Below are 17,266 nucleotides of genomic sequence, written 5' to 3'. Positions count from 1 at the left end.
AAGGCTCGCAGACGTTTGCGAGATTTTATAATAGACCGATACTAGAAGATGAATACAGTTTTGCGGCTAGAATAATAAAAGGATAATTAGACGCGCATTTAAAGTTGAATAAGTTTATGTTAAGTAGGTTAAAACAAGTTAAAGTTAAGGATAATGTATACCAAAGTACTCCAAAGTTTATTTATAATTCAAAGACTAAACCTTTAATATATATGTTTTATACCATGTTTAAAATTGTGATGTCTTTCTCTAAACAACTACACTAGTAATCTTGAGAACGAGGCGAATAAAATATAATTGAACGATCAAACGAACTTACCTGTAAGTGAAGTTCGATCGCAATTATATGAAGAGCCTCGTTCGAAGAGATTACTTTCCCTCGACCAAAAAAAAAAAAAAAAAATTTATAGTAATAGATATATGTACATATATTATATATACATATGTATAGTTATCCCTAATCCCCGTGTTGTTCTACACAATTTTAAACGCTCTAAAGATATGAAGATCGGCATAGGGGATCGGTAGAGATCGGCATAGAGAGACGGCAACTCTACCAAAACATTTTTTACTCTGAACGTTGTGACCTCTAACGGACAAGGAAGGAGCTACACTAGTAATCTTGAGAACGAGGCTCTTCATATAATTGCGATCGAACTTCACTTACAGGTAAGTTCGTTTGATCGTTCAATTTTATTACCTTCCTCAAGAATTTTTTGGTGGGTTTCGAAGATTTGTAATATAGTTTCATTATTTGATTCTAGATTTTTGATAGCTGTTGTTACACTTTTGAAGTCTGTGGGTATTAAGAGGGTAGACACGACTAATAGTAGCGCGTTGACATTACCGGCAAAAATGGGCATAAAGATGGGTTTACGCGCTTCCGTTATTCGTCCTTGTATGAGAACATTTAGGGCTGGGTGAGGGCTTATTCGAAAGAGGAAGGTCCAATGCACACCGCTTAACTCATGTTTCAGTGGGATTATGTTGATGTTTAGTAATATAAGCGTCCAAAGTAGAGGTAAAAAATCGACAAAATGCATTCGCGGAATCGAAGCATTTTTAGGCCACTAAAAGAGAGCTGTGATTGAAATCATGAGTTGAGCGGTCTAGCCACAACCCTTACCTGTAAATTAAGATCTATTTTGTCTTCCTTTGTTGCGAAATAAGGACCAATAACGGATGCCCGTAAAAGCATTCTCACAGACCAGTTCCGCCATTTTGTGGATAATACAGAGCAATTCATGTGACAAATTCAGTTCAGCTAGTAGTTATAAGGTGGCGTCTAACTAAGAAGGCTGCCGATTTGGAATCGTAGCCAAAATCAGGCGTTAGCTTGGTTACGTTACTCGACTGAAGGCAAGCGAAAGCAAGCAAAAAAGGCAACAACGCCGAGTGAGACGCACTACAGTCATTTTGTCCTTCTCTCATTCTGAATGTTGAGATTCCCTTTTCACTAGATTTTGACTGACGCCCGCCTGGATTTTTCACAGCACCCCATAACAAACCTCGCTCAAAGAGGAGGTATAACAAGAGAAGAATATACCTCCTCTTTGCAATAATTCTGCAAACGTTTATATAAGTTGTATACGAGAAATTTATTTATTTAAATTATTTGCATTCACTCAGAATATTGACTCCTTTGTATTTTTTATTAGTTTCGTAAAAACAAAGTTACTATAGGTTTCTCAAAATACAAGCGTCAGGCAATTGGGACGAGTTATAATAGTGAGAGGGAATAGTAGCGAGGGGAGAGGAAAGAAAGAGCTGAGGCCTCTTCATTTATTAGTTCTAACAGTATTTTTTAATGCAGAATGTTTCAAGGAATTGATACGAGTAAAGAAAAAAATGCAATTCTATTTAAATAAAAAGTGCATCTGCATTTTTTTAGTGCATCGTTGCATTCACGAAGAAAATGAAGTCAGAAAAATAAACATTATCATACCATTGAACTTTTACATGAACAGCTTTTTCCTATCTCTTACCAAATTCAAGATATAACCCGTCCCAATTGCGTGACGCACGCTGTATGCTTTTATGAATTAAAAAACATTTTTTTCTAAAAAATTCTCAGATTGCACGTTCCTTCGGTTCTTCAGAGTAGGCATATATTTTTCAGCAGCAAGGCGTGCTACGGTGCGCTATATAAAATCCACGCGTTCAGTCAGTCAGAATTTACCGGAGCGGGACGATTCTATCATTTAGGTTCAAAGAAGGATAGCATGATCACCGTAATTCTCACTCTAAACACGCGTCAATGTTTCGATTTTGTTCTTCAGCCGTATTGTCGCGATGCCTCTGGCGAGATGAGCGTTTGAATGTGTTTGTAAAAATACTTCAAGCGCTGTTGCCTTCCTAGATCGTGTTGCGCGCACGCTAGCTGAGAATTAAACCTTTCAAGTTCGTAACAAAACACGCAAGTGGCTCCACCAGGCCCAACGAAAAAACAGCTGTAATACCGACGTCCAAAATCGGAGAGGTCACGTGCCGTGTCTACCCCCTTAAGGTGTTTTGGTAAGCTTTGTCGATGGCGATCTTGAGAGCCTGATAGATGGCGGTTAGTTCAGCCATGTTGTGGCGACGCGACCATACGAAGCGCCATCTGAAAAAGAAAAGTTCGTAGACACGTGCAAATACACAGCCGACTCTAGTACTAGCCGTGCTGAAGTAAAAATGGCAACACCGCGGGAGTCCGGTCTGAATATATCAACACCTACCCTACTCTATCTGCCTCCCGGACTCCCAGACTCTCAGCCAATCAACGTCGTCAGACTCCCGACTACTCTCTGGACTTCACATAACCTCTTTGGTTTCGTTCCAATAATTTCGCTTGTTTCAAGGTTTTTATTAACTTATATACACGTTTATCAATTCTTAAATGTTTCAATTTGATCCAAAGATGGTTTCATTTTGCTTCATACCTAAATTTTCTTGAAACCACTGTAAATATTTCAAATATCATGCTTCACAACACCAAACTACTGTGAGAGTATACAAAATATATATCACATTTATAACAATTTTATACTACCACATCACTTCTATTTGCCATAGTTGCAACGTTTATATATTGTTTATACATAATTAACACAAAATAGTGTATATTACTACAGCTTTTAATTAAAAAAGACGTTAATTACAATTCCGAGCACAGGACTCTGTTTTTGAAAATAGGACTCCCGATTGTCACGTGAGCGGTGTTGCCACGTTGTTCAGCATGGCTAGTACTAGAGTCGGCTGTGGCAAATATATTTAATAGTTAGTCTTCTGTAAGAGTCGTTAGGAAGAACAAGCACGCGCGAATCAGCGAGTTAAGAATAAAGTTAATTCAAAGAGTGAATACACGCATTTACTTGTGTTCCCCTCCAAGAGATCGCCCACAATGTAGACCGATGAATTGTCTGGTAGTTTGGCTTTAACGTGGAATTCTGAGGAATGGATTACATACCCTGTGCCTATGGTTATTTTTGATCCATCTGTGTAGATATGTTTGTAGTTTTGGTGTTTGTCGAGGATTTTCTGTTTCTGCACGGAAAAGTTCTGCCGCAGTGAATTTGTAGCCAACTTCACTGCGACAAGTTCGATGCAACTCATTGTACACATTTCTGGTCCTTTAAAATCATATGTTAGTCGTCGACTTTAGGATTAGACCGATGTGCCGAGTTTTTAATATTGTTTAATTCTAATTTAGTTTCAGTATTAATTATAACATTATCGCGTGTTTTGTTTTTAGCTGCATTACAGTTAAATATTAAAATCCGGGAATTTTAGAGTTGTGGGATATTGGAGGTCCGAAATTTTGGAATTCTGCATTTTAATACTCTGAAATTTTGTAATATTGGAATCCTGAAATTTAGAAAATCTGGAATTTTTAAATTTTAGAACTCTGGAATTCAGAATCTACTAATTTTGGAATTCTGGAATTTCGGAGCTTCGGAATATTTCTCAAATTTTAGGATATTTCAATTCTGAAATTCTAGGGTTTGAAATTTTGGAATATCGAAGTTCTGGAATACTGGATTTAAAAATCACTATCTTAGAATTATATAATGATCAGAGTACCAGGGTTATCTTTACGCTGATCTTTTTAACTACACATACGTATGAACCGAATAAATGTAGTGTGCGGCATGATATGCACTGCATTCGTCACACTAATGTAATATTATATTCACTACGTATTATATTTATGTGCAATTCAATATTCAATTCTTTAATTACATAATTGATATTTTATTAAGAAAACGCATTTATCAGGAATTTGAATGCTCTTATATTTCCCTTTATAGATGTTTTCAAAACATCGCGCGTAACGCCAGCCAATGAGGGAAGGCGCGTGCGCAATTAGACAAGGACACACGGCACCTTATACAGCGTTCTTTTTCTATTCTTTTATCGGGTTCGCTTACATGCTGGAATGTGGTTCACATACTCTGTTCTTAAATATCCACGGGAAGAGTAGATCGTTTTCCTTAATATAAGGAAAAGCTTATAAAAAGTTAAAACACTTCCACGTACGATGAGTCACCACCAATGGTCAATGCCATCAAGTGATTGTACTGTGTTAAACAGAACGTGTAGTATCTGCACTGGTGTTGAGCACCACTGTCACCGCCTCACCATTCGTAATCTTATTTTGTTTTCTGGTTTGAAAAAGTTCTGCGTTGCAACATTTCGTAAGCTGCTCTTCAAGAAAAAGAAGTACTCCACAACTAGAAACTTACTTTTTAATATTAATTAAAAAGTGTATAAAAAATACTATCATTTCACCTGTAATTATTATTTAAATATTCATCATACGTTAGATGGAAGGTGTATAAAGTTTCTTTCTCCAAACGAAAATTGGATGTTTTTTACTTAAATTTATTAAATCTCTAAAAAATGAGAGCTGATGGCGATAAACAATAAAATTGATTATAGTGCGACGTTACAAATAAATGTGAACAAATTACATTACATTTGTTATAAAGGAAAGAGGAGACCTAGGAGAGGTGGTATTCGTAGATCGGTGGGGCGCAACATGTGCGATATAAGTATTATCGAGTAACTGATTAGAATTTGAGCAGTTTACAATTGACAGTATCAGAAATTACAGTCATGGAGAGCAAGGAGGTTGCTGACAATGTAGAAAAAGAAGCAATTAAAATGCCAGGTATATTCATAACCTTGTAGCCATATGTTTTTTGTAAATACCATTGTAACCTTCCGGTCTGGTTACACTGAATAAAACAATATGTTTTATCCCCGTCTGTTCATATTCTTTTTTGCATAATTATTTATCTAGGGATTACAAGGAAATTACCAGAGTAATGTGTTACATAATTGTGATCATCTAATATTGAATTCAGATTTTTCTGTGTGCATACGAGACATACAAAACTCTTCATATTTATTTATTTATTTCTTAATAAGAAATCAATAGATAATAGATTTCTTAAATTAATTTAAATTTCTTTTTTCTAAATATGGTGTTATAGTAAAGCACATTATTTATTTATTTATTTTTTCAATTTCTAACAAAGTTTATTTAATATTATTTACATGTAAATAAATACTTTTTACACTTAATGGGAATTTGTTTTATCAAACAAATCTTACGAGAGATACGAGAGATCTTTAAAGTCATTTAAACGTGTTTCATAATCAACTTTAAGTACACCCATACCTCGCTTTACGGCTTATTGTTAGATACGTTATGGAACAGTTGGTCGTAAAGCAAAAAGCCGTATAACGAATCAATTATTTTGATACAAACCCATACAAATTCAATCGGATCTGTTCCAATTTTTTATGAAACAATATAGTTTTTAGTTCATAAAGCATTTTATTCCTTTTATTTCTTATAAAAATGCTTACATAAAAATAAAAGTACAGCATTTTTTTTGGCCGTATAACGAAACATTGTGGGCCGTAAATCGAAAAAGTACCATAATTAAAAAAAGCTGTTATAGCGAAATGCCGTATAAAGAGCGGCCGTATAGCGAGGTATATGTGTATTAAAATACACAAAAATTTGCATACTATTTTAAAGAGATGATATTCAAAATATTTTTTGAAAAATGTTATGATTTTGAATTAAAAATTTGTAACATTAGCAAATAATCCTTAAATTTATTATTTGATTTAAAATGCCAAATTCAATATTCGTATAATAAAAATTTTCTGTATGATGTTCTTGAAGCAAATAGAAAATTAAATTTATACTACATTTAATTATAAATGAAATTATATTAACGTTGTTTTACTGGTCCACTTTCCAAGCATTAATCTTATTTTACGAGGTAAAATCGTAGTTTCTGGATTGGCTGGTTCGTTACTAGTTCAGCAAATTCGAAATCAAAAATCGAAATCACTTTTGAATATTTTTTTACAATAAATAAAATTCAGCACTCATTCACATACAATAAATTTATATTTAATTATAATTAAAATATGCAAAAGAATTTATTTTTATAACCATATGGATATAATTACACATAATGTACTGTTCGGAGATCGTAAGTTGCCGTCCAATCAAATTCGTTGACCTGCGTCCAGTCACACATATTATGTTTATTGGCCGAAGCCTTTACATCCACAAATCTACCGCGTAACGAATGTCGCTAAGGTCAAATATTGAAACAAAATGAGATGAAGCGATAGCGAGCGACGATTCGGACACATTGACGTAGATGTAGATTCAGGGTTTACATTATTAAGAAAACAAGTGAGCTTTACACTTTCCATAATGTAATTTCCATAAATTTTGCATAATAACAATTATTGTCAAGAACAAGTATTATAAAAAAATCCATTAATGCCCAGAAAAAATCGCATATTTATATAGTTAAATGTATCCCCCGCGAATATGGAAATTATACGCCTATGAAATATGACCGCTGACTTCTCAAGTTGCGGGTTTCTGGAGGGGATTAGGTGAAGCCAACGGCACAGTCCCCTTGCCCCTCTGTCATTCAATTTGTCGGTGCTCGACAACTTGCGATCTCCGAACAGTATGTATCTAAATGTATAAATGTATATTGATGTTAACTTCGATAAACTATAGACAAAAATGATGTTTAAATTTTCGATAATTTTTCTTCAATTAACTGTTATCTTAAAGTTTCGCGCAATCTAATGTTAGTTGCTATAGTCGCAATACTCTAATCAGTAAGATTAACGTAATATTAAAGCTACGGAATTTTCCTGATTAAATTTCTTTGTTTTCTAGATTTCTAGACTTCAAATACATAATTTAATTTACAGTGGAAGTGGAATATTAAAAATGAATTGAAATTCATGAAATATCATATAATAATGAATTACTATAATTAAAGTTAGTGTAACAAGTTTTTTATGTACATTTGTATATATCCTTGAATCTAAATAGAAGTTATGAATTTTTAAGATAATGGTCTTAACACGTTTCATATTTCAAATATGATATATTTCCATACTAACCTAACCTAAATGATTAAAAGATACCTATGAATTGACATTAAAATTTGATAGTGATTGAACATTATATAAATATTGAAACACAATATCACACAGTACATACATAAGTACACACAAGAAATGTATTCTCTCACGCGAATACACGATGCATAAAACGGGACATTAATAAACATGCTTATGCAATTACAAGTATCAGCATCAATACTACGCATGTATAAATAGTTTCGTATTTCTTTTTATAAAATAACTGATAAGCGATAGTATAAGGAGAACACGATTTATGTATGTACAATTTGCTTCTAGGGAGACAAAGATATGCGGTGCATTATCTTTCAATACTTAAGAATAGTAAAAATAATAACCGCGTTGTTCGGACAGAGAATTTCCTAGTTAATATTTGTGGGATTTTATAAAGCAAATTTTTAATGGAATGTGAAGTACACCTGTTACCGCTTTCAACAGTTTGAAAGCAATTAAATAGAACTTTGAATGTACATTTTTTACTATAATTAAAATTTTATACATTATGAAGGTTTATATAATACATAATACGTATATTATACATAGGAAACCAACTTACAAGTAATGGAAAAAAGATATTATTAATTAATTTTTTTAAAAATAAAAAATTCAAATCTCGAAATCATAAAATTTCAAAATTCAAATTTAAAGATACAAAATTTAGATTTTAGGGTTTTGAAATTTTAATTGCAAAATTCAGTTTCATAATTTCTAAAATTTAAATTTTAAGCTTTCTTAATTTAGACTTCAAGGTTTCAAAATTTTCAAATTCACGGTTTCCAGGTTTCAAAACTTTAATTTTATTATTTCAGAATGCGAAGTTGTAAAATTTCAAAATTCAAATGTCAGTTTCTGAAATTGCCAAGTTTCAACATTTCAAAATCTCAAGGTTCAAGTTTTAAAGTTTCAGCGTTAATTAACCTTAACTGTTTTAATACATGATTTAGAGTTGAAAGGGTATAGCAGGATAAGATGGTCAAAAGTGCCCTTGAGCCGAATTTGCTTCGCAATACACCATTCGATAGCATATCCCAAAAAACCATGGTACACCAAGTTTCAACCCTATACCTCAACCGGGAGGGTAGTTACAGGGTAAGAAAGAAAAAGTAGTTTTTGCCATATTTCTCTTATTTAACATTATGCACAAAATCGGAAAAATTCTAAAATATTCTAGACATGCTTTTTTATGTTTGTGATTTTTTTCAGATTTTTCGGTTGCAAATCCGAGGCGTGAAAAATCAACAACGCAAAAAACAGTCGAAATATTGAAATTTCGGATAGAAGCTTTCGAGCGGCTACATTTTTACTTTCACAGTAGTTAGATATTAGCATGGCTATTATCTCCAATTTTTTTCAGATTTTTAGGTGTGGTGCAACGTACTTACAAAAATCAAAAACCGTCATTTTCGGCATATTTTGTGCGATTGTGCGATATTTTTTCTCTCCATTCAGATTTTTCTCCATCCTACGCAAAAATATAAAAAATCAGACAATCCACTAACTATATAAAGGGAATGTAAAAATTGAAGGTATTTCTCAAGTTATCGCACAAAATATGCCGAAAATGACGGTTTTTGATTTTTGTAAGTACGCTGCACCACACCTAAAAATCTGAAAAAAATTGGAGATAATAGTCATGCTAATATCTAACTACTGTGAAAGTAAAAATGTAGCCGCTCGAAAGCTTCTATCCGAAATCTCAATATTTCGACTTTTTTTTGCGTTGTTGATTTTTCACGCCTAGGATTTGCAACCGAAAAATCTGAAAAAAATCACAAACATAAAAAAGCATGTCTAGAATATTTTAGAATTTTTACAGATTTTTTGCATAATGTTAAATAGGAGAAATATGGCAACAACTACTTTTTCTTTCTTACCCTGTAACTACCCTCCCGGTTGAGGTACAAGGTTGAAACTTGGTGTACTATGGTTTTTGGGATAAGCTATCGAATGCTGTATTGCGAAGTAAAATCGGCTCAAGGGCACTTTTGACCATCTTATCCTGCTATACACTTTAATTTTAACCTCCGCACAATGAATGTTGGATTATTTTGATCCAGTATGAATTGCATATTCCTTTGTGTACATTGTATATTGTATACTTTATTATACTTAAATATATGTTCAATTTTGTGTATTATTATAATGACATTGCTATGGGTCTAATGGGTTAAAGTGACCCAGACCGTATTTATTACTACATGTTATATCAATGTTATGTAGCAATGTCAGTAAAATGATTTTTCACCCTAAATAGCAGGGTGACGTGTGAAAAATTTATTTTTTACAAATTACTCATGCAATTGTGACAATTGATTACTTTCAATAAATGAACAAAGAACTACTCGTTTAATATAATAAAATCTATAGGACTCCTTATAAACTTTTACACGATAATCTATTTAAGATTTTTCATAATACTATAATCCACCAAAATTGGTAATTCAGTTTTATTAGAAAAATTGAAAATCAACTTTGTTGTGCGCGCCTAACTCTGCTTCAAGTCATCCAATGTACCTGGTTAATAGCTCAAATGAAAGAGCTTAATTCACTGAGTGTTCTTAGACAAAAACGAACATCGTACCTCAATTAGAACCGGAGATAAGAAGCTCTGAGTGGAGAGAAATTCCAGAAAAATCACGTTTGAGTATAACTTAAGAGGGGCGAAAGGTAGATGTATTCCAATGCTTGTTGCGTTATCTATGCAAGAATACCTTTCATTTAAAAAAAAAATGCAAATCGGGCGGATAGAACCGCCGGACGAACTTGGAATAGAATTTATAAATTTTTTTAATATATAGATAATTCAGAGAACATTTTGACATAATAATGTACAAGTAAATAATTATTTAAAGCACCTCACTCTTATAGTTTGGGTGGTATTCTTATCCATTTTTAGTCTTTGCGTGACATCAAAACGTCTGCTGAATTATTTGCTGTCATAATATGTAAGCTCTTGAATTTTCTGCTCATAAAACAAGTTTAAAAGACTAAATAGCGATCAGCACCACTTAAACTAAATGCTTTAAAAATAATTAATTGCGAGCATAGTTTTATATACATATATCCTTTTTGCATAAAATAGATTTTGTATCGTTTATTTTTTTATTAATTAAAAAATAAATATAAATTTTTTCAAACCTATTTCGTCAGAAATAAAATCGCAATCTAAATATTTTGAGAACAAATAATTCGCGAACCATTCTAATGTCATAACTATGCTCGCAATTAATTATTTTAAAACCATTTTACTCATTTAGTTTAACTGGTGTTGATCGATATTTAGTCTTTTAAACTTGTTCTATGAGCAGAAAATTTAAGAGCTTACATATTAGGACGGCAAATAATTCAGGAGACGTTTTGCTGTCACGAAAGGACTAAAAATGGATAAGAGCACCACCCAAACTATAAGAGTAAGGTGCTTTAAAAAATTATTTACTTGTACATTATGTCAAAATGTTCCCTGAATTATTTCCTATTAAAATATTCGAGTTCTAAATTTTTTGTTTGCGAAATAAATTAAAAATAATCCAAAAAATTATCTAACCTTTTGTAACTTTGTAACAGTTGGAGCAAAAGAAATACTTTTCATTGTAAAATATAGCAAAAAAATAACAAAAAATTGATGTGTTATTGATTTTTTGTTTTATTTTACTATATGCTATTTTTTACAATGGCTAGATGGCTTAATATTAAGCTATCTAGCCCATTGTAACTTTTTAATGGCTGGAGCAAAAAATTACTTTTCACGGCAAAAAATAGCAGATAATTAGCAAAAAATTTTCATATATATTTTTTTATATTCTGATGATTTGGCTCAGATAGCTTAATAGACCTTCTTTCCCTCCTCCTCGCTCCTGAATATTGTATACTAGCAAGATCTACTGGGCCTGACTACTACTAGCTCAATGTAAACTCGGTCTGATATTTCAATTATCATTTACATTGTTGCATTACCATTCAATGTTTTTCACTATCGTTGCGATTAAATCAAAGATAGATAACAGTTAGCAATTCCAAAACACTTACCTTTCTCGATAACAGTAGCAATGTAGATTAGAGCTTACGTTACTTAAGTGCAAAATATTGAGTATAATGTCCTACCTGTATTGTCTATTTTCGCCTCCCACCTTACGGACAAAGTGAGAGGCATTACTGTGCTGTGATTACAACAGAGTACACTTCTCATTAAATTAAAACCGATCATATTTGACTTAAATAAACGAAAGTTGTGTCAGCTACTACGATATGAAGTTAAATATACTTTTTATTGTAACCAATCATTTAAATGTGCTTCTTTTGTTAATGTAAACGGTATATCTTACTTTTCGTGGCAAAACATTTAAATGTATTAGTAGAATCATATCCGGGTAAAATATTATTTAAAACAATAAATAGTACATAGTTTATTTTATTTCAAACCATACGTATAACTGTGAAAATAAAATATTTTATTTGTTGAACAAAATTTCTAAAATAGTATTTTGAATAAAATATCTTCACAGTTAAACAGATAGTTTGTAACGTTTAAGGACAACAACGGTAACAATAACACTTCTAGCGGATTAGAAGTGACACAAAAAAGTATTTCCCGTTCTTTGGACCCAATTTTAAGAAAAACGCGTAATAATTATAATATTTATATTCAGGAAAAGTATATTGAACTCAGCATGTAGCGTTTATTGTGAAACATTGTAAACGAAATTTCTTTTACAAAAACCTGTTCTTTATAAGATTTTAAAAACCAAATTGTAAAATCGGGCTTTATACACTTCTGGGTAATTGTATAAAAAATATTAAAAAAAAACAGAATCATGAGAATGTGTTGCCTCTTCGCCTAAAGGAATAAAGGAGTTACAAAATTTGAACCCTGCTTGTCCAGCTATCTTTGTCTTGATAAGTTAGTACTCTAATACCGATAAGTCTCCAGCTATCTTTGTCTTAATAAGAATAACTTATCTTATCTTGTCTTTCAGAAACAAGAGTATGCAGGGGATACAAGGATAGTCTGAAGTTTTTTAGTTTTCCCACATGAAGTCTCTAAAATCAATTCGAACTTGGGCCGTCACTTCTGTATTATTAGGTGGTGGATTGTTACTGGTTTGCAGCAGATGGTGTGATAATGCGATAGTGATGCTATGATAGTGCAGCGATAGTACACCTCCGCCTTCTTCAGTAGATGTTCATGTGTGACTTTGTCACCTGTTCTCGGGATAGACAGTAATATTCTATCTTGTCTGCTTAGGTCACAATTCAGAATCTCGAGAGTGCTATGCATCCTGGAGTAGTCATAGTTCGACTCTTCTGTTTGCTTATTCGTTTGACGGGATGGGAGGTAAAGTGGGGACAAGGTAATGTCTGCTTTTTTCAACCTTCGAGTTGATATAACTGAAGTGTTATTTCACGATACTTTTATATCATCAAATCCTCTCAGCATTCATATATTTAATATGTAGCAACCTAGTACAAAAAGTTTTATCGAATCTGTTGCGGCGTGTAACTCTAACACATATTCACGCCGGAGGGCTAATGGCCGATGTACACGGTGCGAGAAATCTCGTGCGTGAAAAGCGTTCGAGGCTCGCATCTCGAAACTTGCATGCGTGAAGGCGTTGACACGGTTCGAGAAATAAATCGGATGTTTCAATGCGTTTCGAGCTCAGTACTTAAAATGGACTCTGTGAATGAAGGTCTTGCTATAGTTAGCGTCATGTTGAGTGATTATATAATTAAAAAGTTAATACAAACAAAAAAGAAAAAAAAAGAGTGTGGATAAAAAACTGGATCGATAGACGCAGATATTTTGGAGCTTCTGATCAATCAGTGAAAGAATTGCGAAACGAAGATGTGGCTGCATTTCGAAACATATTTAGACTTACAAGGGACGTTACCCAATCGACACACGCCGATTTTGATGCCCTTTGAGTATGATATAGAACTCAAAAAAATATTTGACTCTTATTTTTTTTGATCGGCCATCGTCCATGCTGAAGTGGTGAAAATAGCCCCAAAATTTGGGGTTGCAAAACATATTTTCTTGAATATCTCAGGAACTATTAGGTGTAGGCGAAAAATACAAAATGGAATTTGTGTGTTTTTGAACAGTACATTTTTCTATGTAGTAATCTTTTTGATAAATTTATTTGTTTAAAAAATATATTGAAAAATAATCTATTTTTGTCATTTTTTTTGGTAAAATGTTGATCTATTTTCATAAAAATTTGTACAAGTAAACTATACATCTTGACAAAGAATGCGAATGAAATGGAATTTTTAAGTTCACCGTCATAGTAGATATTATTACGTTGCAAATTGTACTCGCATCTCGACTCTGCTGGCCTTCTATAGCGATGTCTACGTTTCATTTTGATATAAATTTGTGTAATATTATTCAATTAATTTACACTATGCTTTGTTAATCGCTTCATGAGTAGTGGAAAACGGCATGGCAAATAAAAGTACCGGCAATCATAAAAGAGGTAAATACGACAGGCGCGCGGAGAATGTCAGTGGATTGTTGAAGTAGGAGTGGTTGTTCCTTTAAAATTGCTCCACGTTTAGAAGAGTATGGTAGCCCTGAGAAGAGCTGATTTTGATACCCTCAAGAAGGACTGGTTTTTTAATTTTAATAAGTGCTGAAAAAAGTCCTTGAAAAGTTGTAATTATAAGGAAGCGAAAGCTGATACTAATAGTGCATTCCAAATATTTTTGAAGTAGAAGAAATGTGAAAGTAAATAAAAATAAATTTTTTATACATCTATGCAATTCTATACTAATTTATATAATGGTCAGAATAATGAATACTCTCAAAGAAATGTATGAAACACAAATGCCGTCGACACCACGAACATTTCAGCACAACAAACATTACAACGCACCGCGTTGATTCTTCAAATTGTAGTTCCAGATGTACCCATCATAAACTAATTCATTTGACTGCAGCATTAAAACATTTCCTAGTTAATATTTCTTTTGTTGGCTAGCTAATTTACATTTGCGTTTTATATTCTGAAGTAAAGACTCTGCTTTTATATTGTCACTCATCATTCATTACTTTCGAGGATAGGATTAAATATACAGCTGGGTATAAAAGTTGTTTGCGCAGATCAAAATGTACAATAGGTTAAAAAAAAGAACGAAAGAAAACGTTTATTCTACTAATACACACACATAAATATATAAAGAAATTACACAAAAGGTACTCTCATGGATGTTTACCCGTCATGGTAGTTGGATTTCAACTGAACTTGAACTATGCTTGGTGTTTACATTTTTATACCCCAGACGTTAGAATGTTCGATAGAGTGCGCGACAAATACAAATTTTGAATATACCTAACAAAAGTAATCGTACAGCAAGATTCCTCACGTCTGTTGTGTTTACCTCTTTTACGAATGCCGGTACTTTTATTTGCCATGCCGTTTTCCACTACTCATAAAGCGATTAACAAAGCATAGTGTAAATTAATTGAATAATATTACACAAATTTATATCGAAAGGAAACGTAGACATCGCTATAGAGGGCCAGCAGAGTCGAGATGTGAGTACAATTTGCAACGTAATAATATCTATTATGACGGTGAACTTAAAAATTCCAATTTATCCGCATTCTTTGTCAAGATGTATAGTTTACTTGTACAAATTTTTATGAAAATAGATCAACATTTTACAAAAAAAAATGACAAAAATAGATTATTTTTCAATATATTTTTTAAACAAATAAGTTTATCAAAATGATGGTTACATAGAAAAATTTGCTGTTCAAAAACACAAATTCTATTTTGAATTTTTCGCCTACACTTAATAGTTCCTGAGATATTCAAGAAAATATGTTTTGCAACCCCAACTTTCGGGGCTATTTTCACCCCTTCAGCATGGACGATGGCCGATAAAAAAAAATACGTGTCAAATATTTTTTTGAGTTCTATATCATACTCAAAGGGCATCAAAATCGGCGTGTGTCGATTGGGTAAAGTCCCTTGTTAGTCCAGAGCAATTTGATGTTTTATTGCAAAAAGTGCACCCACTTATTGAAAAAAAGTGGACAAATATGCGTGAGCCTCTGTCATCAAAACTCAAATTAGAAATTACTTTACGTTATTTATGTTCGGGTGATTCGTTTAGTAGTTTGATGTATCTGTTTCGAGTGCCAAGTACTACAATATCCCATTTTATACCTGAAGTTTGTGATGCCTTGACAACAGATTTGAAAGAATATTTACAGGTAAGTGTAAAAAATACAGGATAATATTTATGTATTGTTTTATTTTATGAACATTTTGATAAATATATAAAATTAAAGAATCATCGATAGAATCTTGAGAAAAATCGGAAGTAGTGCTGGTAGTTCCTGGTGTATTGCTCATTACATAATTAGGAACTGGAGAATGACTGTTTTAAGAAGGGCTGTTATTACTATTTTGCTGTAATTGTCTGTTTAATAGCTGCATACGATAATTTATACGCTTTCTAGTAATTAACTGTTGGATTTCCAACTGCAATTGAAGCGCATCTTCCAACGGTATATTATTTAATTGCGCAGCAATGCTTTGTCCGAATATATCAAATTCGGTTTTTTTCGACGTCGCGATTGCATTGACTGAAATAGCTTCTAATCTATGTAGGGCTGATGATAGAAATTTTTCATCAGCTTCGTCACTATCTCTTTTTCTTTTTTTGTTTCTTGAACTAGAGTGTCCAGAAAGTGTTGGTTGTGAGTAAATAGTTGATTCATGGCTCGTTGGTTGTTGCTGAAACATAGTCCCAGCTTGGGTTACTGGTTCCTCCAAAACATTAACATCTTTTTCATTTGATGCTGTTAGATTGTCACGTGGAAAGTTCACAGGTTTTTAAATGAATGGCACTTTTAAAGGTTTAGCACTTTATTTTTATAATATGATCCCGACTGACTGCGCTTATGTCCGGTAAGGTCTTTTATAATGTCGTTGGTGGTGGAGAAGGGGCCGATGATTGACAAGGTGGGATGTCCGTGAGAACGCGTCTTATCGAATACTTAAGTAGGTGGTCGCAATATGATGTTTAGGTGTCCGGTCGTGAGGAGTTCAATTGTTCGAATATCGATCGTTTAGGCGGGTGGCCGTAACACGATGTTTGTCCGATCGTGGGAAGAATTCGATTAACGTACGTTTAGGCGGCTCGTCGTAACATTCCCCCCTCCTTAGACTTGTTTTGGTCTCACAAAACGTACAATTTTCCGGGCTGGTTGAATATGAACGATGTTTTCTTCTATTGCAGGTAGCAAATCTTTGGTTGATGAGCTGGTACGTTCGTCGTAGATTGGCGCTGATGTTGTTGGTGGGAGTGTAGTATTTTGTTGTTCTTGATTTGCAGTCGCAGTGGGACAACAGATATTAAAAATAAATGTGGATGGTATACATCGAGAAAGTAGTTTACATTTGTATAGTGTATAAATTGTGATTACGGCTATAGATATGTATCCCATAATTTGTAATACAGAGTATGCTATTTCTTTTAGGTTTTTGATTCGGTGTTCGATTTGAATTTGATCTATTTGGTTGTTGATCTGTCCTAAAGTTGTTCGGTATTGGTTGAAATTTGGAGTAACCTTTGGAGTAAAATCAATGTTTTTTTCTAATAGTTTTAGATCACTTTGTGAAATGTTAAAAGAGAACTCTTTGAATTTAGTTTCATAAGTAACTTCTTGGGTGGTGCCTCCAATTTTCATTACATTGTTTTCATAGGTTATTATACAAGGTTCATCGCTTTTAATTAAACTAGGGGTTTGTATAGTTCGTGTTTCATGTCTATCACAGAGAATGTCTAGTGT

At 33.0% G+C, this 17,266-nt stretch overlaps 1 protein-coding gene across 4 annotated transcripts in view; it reads left to right on the top strand.

Annotated features, from left to right (window-relative positions):
* LOC117611244 (putative inorganic phosphate cotransporter) overlaps nucleotides 1-17,266 on the top strand; it is a 136,817-nt gene that overhangs the window by 51,773 nt on the left and 67,778 nt on the right. Inside the window, exons 1-2 of one of the 4 annotated variants that reach the window (XM_076692434.1) lie at nucleotides 4,283-5,152; nucleotides 12,435-12,809. The exons of 2 other annotated variants lie outside the window; for them this stretch is intronic. In XM_076692434.1, coding sequence (XP_076548549.1) covers nucleotides 12,731-12,809 — 79 coding nt within the window. In that variant the 5' untranslated portion in view covers nucleotides 4,283-5,152; nucleotides 12,435-12,730. Of the gene's footprint in view, nucleotides 1-4,282; nucleotides 5,153-12,434; nucleotides 12,810-17,266 lie in introns of those variants that run through there. One more of the 4 variants, XM_076692435.1, reaches the window with a different exon arrangement.

This window comes from Osmia lignaria, chromosome 15, assembly GCF_051020975.1.
Source record: "Osmia lignaria lignaria isolate PbOS001 chromosome 15, iyOsmLign1, whole genome shotgun sequence".
Lineage (NCBI taxonomy): Eukaryota > Metazoa > Arthropoda > Insecta > Hymenoptera > Megachilidae > Osmia > Osmia lignaria.
The sequence above is the reverse complement of the archived record's forward strand: the minus strand, read 5'-3'. Positions and strand labels throughout refer to the sequence as shown.